The sequence below is a fragment of the Tupaia chinensis genome, unplaced genomic scaffold, assembly GCF_000334495.1.
Source record: "Tupaia chinensis unplaced genomic scaffold, TupChi_1.0 Scaffold140464_1, whole genome shotgun sequence".
NCBI classification, from domain to species: domain Eukaryota; kingdom Metazoa; phylum Chordata; class Mammalia; order Scandentia; family Tupaiidae; genus Tupaia; species Tupaia belangeri.
The window spans coordinates 1,107,570-1,116,304 of NW_006200341.1; the positions used below are offsets into that span (position 1 = coordinate 1,107,570).

The window sequence follows — 8,735 nt, forward strand, 5'->3', positions numbered from 1 at the left end:
GTCGACTACATGGGAGTCCAGTGACACAGCCATTACGCTAACTGCTGGTCCCGATAGAGCACCTTCTAAGGGACAGTGTAGAGCTCGGGCTGCAAACTTAAGGGGAAAAGGGGTGGGGTGCGAGTGGCAATGCTTTGGCCTCTCAGTGCACGCTGACATTTTCTGGTTCTCTGTCCCACTCTAAGCCTGAACTCGGGGCTGGTTCTGCATTTGTCCTGGGGCCCGATGCCCAGGTCCGTGGCTCCTGTCAGAATCAATGCAGGACCATGAAGATGTAAAAAAACATCGTGTGTGTATATAAAAATCTCTCAAAAAATATACATATATATATTTTTATACATATATTATACACACACACGTATATACATATGGGCATCCTGTGATTCTCAGACCACCAGTCCCAGAATTTGAGTCTAGCACCTTAACCACCATGCCACCTGCCTTTTTTTTTCTTTAAGAGAAGGATTTTTGCTATAGGGCGTGCTCTTGCCAAAGAGACAGAGAGACAGAAAGCGAGAAATCACCCCCCAGGGGGGATGGCCACACCGCAATCCCTTCTCCTCCATTCTCCTCTCGGGATCTTAGGCACGCACGCACACGCGCCCGGCATGAGTTTTAACCCACCAGGTCCGGGATGCGAACTGTGGTCAACTACATGGGAGTCCAGTGACTTAGCCATTATGCCAACTGCTGGTCCCAGAGCCAACAAGATCTTGATGCCACAATCCACTCCCAGCCTCAGCTAGCCCCAGGTTATGGGAACGAGTGTGCATGCTGTGTTCAGGGAGGTCTCCAGACGCAAACCCAGCACCTTCCCACGTGGCCAACCTTGCAGATGTTGCATCGCCTGGCCCTGGAAAACACCCTCTCAGCTTGGCTGCAGGGCAGAGCTGGGACCAGTTAGAATGGCAGGCTCTCTGTGCCCTGGACCTACCCAATGAGATTCTGTATTTTCCCAAGATCCTCAAGCGACTCGTGCAGTGGCTATGTTTTGAAAAGTGCTACTTGATGGGACTCAAACCAGTTAAGCTGGTTGATTCTCAACTCTCAGCTGCTCATTAGGCTCATGGGAGAAGTCTTGAGATGTTCCTGCTGGAGCCAGCAAACGGTGTAATGGTGACATCTCTGGCCTCCCACACGACCAACTGCTGTTTGAGTCTCAGACTCGGTGGCTCGGAACTCACACTGGGTGCGAGTGCATGCATGCCCCAAATCCTGAGAGGAGAATGGAGGAGAAGGGATTGTGGCATGGCCATTCCCCCTTGAGGGGGGGGTGATTTCTTGCTTGCTCTCTCTCTCTGTCTCTCCGGTGAGTGAGCATCTCTCTTAAAAAAAAAAAAAAAAAAAAAGATGTTCATGTCTTCCCCCTCTCTCCAAGATGCTCCTCCATCCTGGGTCTGGATGGTGCCTGGGCACCTGCGTTCTGAGATGCTCCGGATTCTGTGGGCTGAGGAGTTGTTTAGATTCCCGACTGTTAGCTAGGAAGGGGATGGAGCAGAGTCACTTGTGGGGTTTTTTTTTTTAATGGAACAGTCACCTACTGAACAAGCCCCAAATCGACACCAAGTCTCTGCCCCCATCCTCATCCCCCATCCCTCAGAAGAGCAGAAGGTGGGGTCATGAACCTGGAGTGCACTGGAAAGGTAAGAGCGCCACCCCAAATCAAAGCATTCTGTTGGCCATACTAACTTATCTCATGCTAATAAAGCATGCTTTTAATTTTTAAAAATAAGTATTTAATTTAATTTTATTTACCATTATTATTATTATTTTCATTTGACCACAGAGAGAGAAAGAGAAAGTAAGAAAGCAAGTTGCCAGGTCCGGGACTTGAACCACAGTTGGTCATGTGGGAGTCCAGTGCCTTAATCACCATACCACCTGCTGGCCCAAGCAAAATTTTTCTAAAAAGCCACTGGAAAAAAATAAGTCTGAAAAAAATAGAACTTACAAAGATGCGAGTTAGACACTCTGGAAATGTTTAGCACTGGGCACTGTCAAGAAGCAAATTCTTCTTCCATTTCATAATTGAATTTATGTGCAAAGAACTCTTCCAGAAACATTACTTTAGCTGGCCTCTGGACAATGCAGATAGAGACAAAGCACTCAAGTGACTAAAACAAATGCCCGCTGAGCCAACAATGCCCCATCATCAATAATGTGGAGAGCACAAACATATGGGCCTCTCAAACCCAACATGGGGGCCCTCTCAAAGCCCATGGGATGGCCTGGGATAATAATAAAGTTAAATAAAGTAATTCTTTAAAAATTAATAATAATAGAGAGATTTTTGCTATAGGGCATGTGTGCTTACCAGAAAGACAGAGAGAGGCAGAGAGACAGAAAGCGAGAAATCCCCCCCCCCCAGAGGGATGGCCACGCTGCAATCCCTTCTCCTCCATCTTCCTCTCGGGATTTTGGGCACGCACATACACACGCCTGGCGTGAGATTTAAGTCGTTCGGTCTGGAACTTGAACCAAGTTTAACAACATGGGAGTCCAGCGATGTAATCACTCTGCCATCTGCTGGTTCTATTATTATTATTTTAATTTGACCAGAGAGAAAGAGGAAAAGCGAGAAAGTAAGTCTCCAGGACTGGGACTTGAACTGCAGTCAGTCATGTGGGAGTCTAGCACCTTTAACCACCACACCACGTGTTGGCCCCAGTTCTGTGATATATTAATAATGATGAATTGTGGACCTGGAACAAGCTTTTTTTTAGATTTCTCTTACCCTCATGTTCCTTAACTATTGGGCTGTCAGAAAAGTCATGATGTATTTTTTCTATGTTTTTCTACTCAAAAATGTGTCATAACTCTTCTGACAACCCAATATAATATAGGGATAAAACCCTATAGTGGGACCAGCAGATGGCATAATGGTTACATTGCTGGATTTCCCACGTAGTTAACCACAGTTCAAGTCCCGGACCGAGTGGCTTAAAACTCATGCCAGGCGCATGCACACGTGTGTCCAAAATCCCAAGAGAATGGAGGAGAAAAGTTTGTAGTGTGGCCATCCCCTCTTGGGGGTGATTCCTCACTTTCTGTCTCTCTGGCGAGTGCACACGCCCTATAGCAAAAATCTCTTAAAAAAAAAAAAACTGTTTAATAGTTGTAGTGAGGATGAACCAAGATTATTTTGTAAAGCTTTTGGTATATATTCAAGTAGCAATCCCTTACCTTCCCAGCGCCATGGGCCAGCCTCATGGAAGACAGTAAGTCCACAGATGGGGGAGGGAGGATGACCCTGGGATGACCCAAATGCACCACATCCACCATGCAACCCATTTCTACCCCGATCATGTTGCAATACACAATGAAACAATCACACAACAGTAGAGTTCATGCTCTCATGAGTATCCAATAAGACTGCTGATCCAACAGGAGGTGGAGCCCCGACAACCATGCAAGAGATGGGGAGTGGCTGCAAACACAGATGCTCACTTGCCCACTACTCACCTTCTACTGTATGGCCCTCAACAGGGGCCATGGACTGGCGCTGGTCTGCACCTGGGGGTTAAGAAACCCTGTACTAAGGGACTAAAAACTGGTGCAACTCTAGTGTAAACTCCAGCAATACATGCGAAGAAGCTTAAGCATGTTAGAACTCAATAATTTGACTTCCATAAATCTATTCTCTGGAACAAGTCTCAAAATCACATATAACATTATGGAAATGGAATGCTTTTGGTGAGAGCAAACAAGTTGAAGCAACCCAAATGTCCAAAGAATTCCAATAGGAGAATAAAGATTAGGTCAATAATTTTATATACTGCTTCCATATAAAATGACAATTCACTGAAAAGCATGCGCTAGGTGGTGCTCTAAGCAAATGTAGCCAAAACGGTTGGGAAAAAAAAGCAGAATATAAAATGAGATACACTTCATCAGTACAAGAAACTTAAAACCAGGTCCCTTCATCACAGAGAAGCAGATTTTAAAAACAAAACACATTGAGATATTAACCGTGCTTGTGTTTGGGTAGTAGAAATCTGGGTGATTTTGTTGTTTCCTATTCTCCCCTTTGTAAATTTTCTTTAATAAATGTATTAATTTTTGTAATGTGAAAACCAAACCAAATTTTTATTTTAGAAAGTCCTTTAATAAGAAAAGATGTCTTCGATTCTAAAGGACTTGGAGTCCATAATACATCTTGTAATAGCCGCACAATTTTTAGAATGGAAGCAAAAATCTCAATACATACGTTATGATGAAGCAGTACTAAATAATTGGCATTTTGTTTGTTTGAAAACTCCTTTTCTCATATTGCTTAGACTCCCCACAGACAAACATGGCAGGTTGCATTCAGACAAGCATGGTCAGCCTTGTTCTCACCGTTACGGGTCTCCATGGCGCGTTCTGGACACACGGCTGACCCCTCCGGCCCCACACACCAGTACATGCTGGGTGGTCTCTGCGACATGCCAGCCATCGACCCTTGAGGCAGCCGATCTCTAAAGGTAGGTCACACTGCTGTCACCGCTGCTGCTGCTGCTGCTGCTGCCCATGGAGTAGATTAAGGTGTAGACAGCCAGTCATGGTCGAGCAGGACACGTTCTCATTCTGGTAGTGAAAAACATCACAAAGTCAGAAAGCTTCTTTAATCCAAGTCCTTTGCTAGAGTCCTCTTCACAGTCTGTCTATCCAGCCAAATCTAGACAGTAAAGGGAGAGAGCTCTGCCCATCCCACCTTGGGCTTAGTTACTGGGCTCTGATCTTGTCTACGTGAGAAGAGTCTAGAAGACACCCCAAACAATTGCAAAACACCTACTGGAAAGGTTCCACCACTGTTCCTTCAATAAATGCCCATTGTCACCTGGAGGGCAGCCAGACCCTGTGGGAGACACAGTGTCACCAAATCAGCCCAACAATGCTCCTGCTCTTCGGGACTCATACTTCTCATACTTCACTCGGGATTGGGGAGACACGCAATTGGCCACAGAACAAGGCCTTCCCTCTGTCCAGGACAGCTTCTTCTGAAAGGTGTGCATGAAATCCCAAAAGGGCCTTTAGGCCTCAATCCCAAAGTATAGGGGTCTGGAAGGAATTGCAACTGGTGATGAAACCAAGTTAGTTTGAGCTTCAAGTGTTCATGGAAACCAGGCCCATATTATTGGCCCACCCACAGGGGATATTTGGCAAAGTCTGTAGGCATCGCTAGCTGTCACCATTTGGAGGGGACACGCTACCACCATCGAGTGGGTTGAGGTCAACGATACAATGACCAGGATAGCTATCCCCAACAGATCTGATCCCAATAGATCCAAGATGGAGACACTTTGAGTTCAATGAAGACCCATCTCCTGAAATGGACAAGACAGATCAACTGCTGAGGCCACGTGCTACGTCTTCACACAGGGGTCCCTCCCACTGAGTCTGGAGGTCTCCCCAACATGGTTGCCCATTCTGTTATGGGGATTAATGGATCAGAAATGTCTACAAGGCCAAATCCAGGCCCAGCTCAGGCCTGTGACTGGAAAGTTCCAGCCTACGGAACGTACTGTCCCTCTCTGTATTCATCTGAACTATCCTACACAAGAAAGCAATGAGCAACCCTTATCTGTTTTCTGACACAGACAACTTCAAAATGGGGGCTAAGGGTGCCCATGATAGCAATAATAATAATAATAACAGTAGTCATTAAAAATCAAAGTCACGGGACCAGCAGATGGTGTAATGGTTACATTGCTGGACTTCCATGTGGCTGACTGCAGTTCAAGTCCCGGACTCAGTGCTTCAAAATCACACCGGGCACATGTGCGTGTGTGCCCAAGATCCCAGGAGGAGAATGGAGGAGAAGGGATTGCAGTGTGGCTGTATCCCCGGGTGTGTGTGTATGTGTGTGTGTGTGTGTGTGTGTGTGTGTGTGTGTGTATGTGTGTGATTTTCCACTTTCTCTCTCTCCCAGTGGGGGCAATCTTTTTTTAAAAAAGTATTTATTTAGTTAATTCCATTTGTTATTATTTTTTTCCTTTGACTAGAGAGAGAGAGAAGGGGAAAATGAGAAAGCAAACCGCCAGGTCCCAGACTCGAACTGCAATCAGCCATGTGGGAGTCCAGTGCGCCTTAACCCATCATGCTATCTGCCCGCCCTGGGTTGGGACAGTCTAGACCTGTAATAACAATCTGAAGACTTGGGAGGCTGGCAGGGTCTTCCCACTTCCCTTCTGACAAGCAAGCTCCAAGTAGCAATGCTGGAGGGGAGATCTCTGTCTCTCAGCAAGTGGGCTTTGGAAGTGACCGGATAGGTGGGCACACAGCAAGTCAAAGAGCAAGGCTGTGACAGCACTCGGAATTTCTCATCAAATGAGGTACCTTGCCCAGGTGGGCGGGGCTCTTCAGCGCAGGGGAAGGCGGGTATTGCTCATTATGAACTGAACCCAAGAGGGTAAAAGCTACAGAAGCTGAGAATGTGTTGGGACCAGCAGATGGAGAAGTGGTTATGTCACTGGACTCCCACTTGAAGACCACAGTTCAAGTCCCGGAACCGGTGGCTTGAAACTCATGCCGGAGCATGTCCAAAGTCCCAGGAAGAGAATAGAGAAGGGATTGTGGCATGGCCATCCCCCCAGGGGTGTGCTTTCTTACTTTCCCTCTCACTGTCTCTGTCTTTCTCTGGGACACGTACATGCCCTAAAACAAAAACCTCTACCAAAAAAGGGGAAAAAAAGTATTGATTTGGATGATATTGAAGAGATGATTAAAGCCTTATAAATTATCTTACAAACTGCTAAATCTAATTCAGAAAATCACCCCCAGATGGAGACAGGAAGAACCAGCAAGGCAGACTGTGTTTTAAGATAAAGGCTCTGGGACCAGCAGTTGGCGTAATGGCTTTGTCGCTGAACTCCCATGTAGCCGACTGCGGTTCGAGTCCCGGACATGGTGGCTTAAACTCATGCCAGGCGTGTGTGCGTGCATGCCCAAGATCCCAAGAGGAGAATGGAGGAGAATGAATTGCGGTGTGGCCATCCCCCCTGCAGGGTGATTTTTCGCTTTCTGTCTGTCTCTCTCTTTCTGTCTTTCTGGAGAGTGCACGCGCCCTATAGCTAAAACTAAAAACAAAACATCGGCCCCAAAACACCCTATTAAAAACATTTTAAAAAACTCAAATCACATATTAATAGTCTCTCCCCCACCCACCCCCCAACTGAAAAGCATAGTTCCGTCTGCTTTCAAACACTTCTGTAAAATAGCTACCAAATACAGTCAACCACTTTTCAGAAATCCACACACTAGCCATTCCTTCTGGAAACAGAAGTGACTTACCCGACAATGTGTTTAGATTTAAAAAAAAAAAAAAAAAAAAAGAGATCTTAAAAATATTTCAGGCCAACTCTCACCCAACACATTTGGTTCCCCTTTTCGTTTTCAGTTTCCTTTTGAAAATCACTTTACTGATGGAGGAGCCTGGCACTGGAACAGTTTTGAAATGATCATCTGTATTTTGGCTTACGCTCTCAGGTAGACGTTTGCCAAAGAATTAACTCAAGTTTTGCTCCATCTTTCCCCTCACATGGATCTTAAAATCGCATGGTTTCTCCTGCTTCTTTTGGGTTCCGACCAAGAAGACCTTGAAGTGACATGTTTTCTTTTCATTTTTACCCTAAAGAGGGCTTCCAGGGATTTATCTGCATTAATGGTGGTTTTGTTAATTTTTAGAAAAAAAAAAAAAAACCTTTGCTAATTTTCTTTTGTCAACTCTTTCCATCTGCACTGATCAATAAGCCTAGAAACTTAGTGAAAATGAAAAAAGAAAAAAAAAAACAAACCTGACATTCACGGTCCACCCTGACGATCACTCTACAGACGTTTAAACCGAGTGCTTTTCTTTTTATTTTTGGAGAGGTATTTTTTTGCTATAGGGCACGTGCGCTTGCCAGACAGACAGAGAGAGACAGAGAGACAGAAAGCGAGAAATCACCCCCCCAGGGGGGATGGCCACGCCGCAATCCCTTCTCCTCCATTCTCCTCTCGCGATCTTGGGCACGCACGCACACGTGCCCGGCGTGAGTTTAAGCCACCAGGTCCGGGACTCAAACCGTGGTTGGCTACATGGGAGTCCAGCGACATAGCCATTACACCAACTACTGGTCCCATTCAGTTGATTGAAATGGTGGCCGATGGCACTAAGCCTCTCCGTGCCATCGGCGTCCCCTGACCAATACTGGCTTGGCTCTAAAGGGTGCTGGACGGGTTTGCAGATGAGAAAATGTGCAGGGCCGGTCCCACGGCTCAGTGGTTAAGTGCTGTGCAGAGGACGCCAGACCCCACACGGTTAACTGGGGTTCGAATCTCACTCCCAGTGGTAACACTCCAGCCACGTGCCCAAGATCCCAATGGGATGGACACTTGGGAGAAGAAGCATTTGGTGTGACCAGGCCCCACTGAGGGCACTCTCTCTCTCTGCCTCTCTCTCTCGTCCACATGTGCACTCAATCATTTTGGTTTTACATTTCCTTAGGGCATGTGCATTTGCTGGAGAGAGAGACAGAGAGAGTACAAAATCACCCTTCAGGGGGCATGGCCACACCGCAGTCCCTTCTCCCTAGCATGCATTTTAAATAATAATAAAGTAAAAAAAAAAAAAAAAAAGGGACCAGCAGATGGCATAATGGCTACGTCACTGGACTCCGGGACCAGTGGTTTGAGTCCCAGACCCAATGGCTTAAACTCACGCCGGGCGCGTGTGCGTGTGTGCCCAAGATCCCAAGAGGAGAATGGAGGAGAAG

The 8,735-nt window shown here is 46.3% G+C and overlaps 1 protein-coding gene across 2 annotated transcripts in view; it reads right to left on the bottom strand.

The window, feature by feature from the left end:
- Positions 1 to 4,589, bottom strand: part of LRRK1 (leucine rich repeat kinase 1) — a 137,709-nt gene extending 133,120 nt beyond the window's left edge. For both annotated transcript variants that reach the window (XM_027766061.1, XM_027766062.1), the window contains exon 1: positions 4,339 to 4,589. In XM_027766061.1, the coding sequence (XP_027621862.1) occupies positions 4,339 to 4,435 (97 nt within the window). In that variant the 5' untranslated portion in view covers positions 4,436 to 4,589. The remainder of the gene's footprint in view (positions 1 to 4,338) is intronic.
- Between the last annotated feature and the right edge of the window lie 4,146 nt (positions 4,590 to 8,735).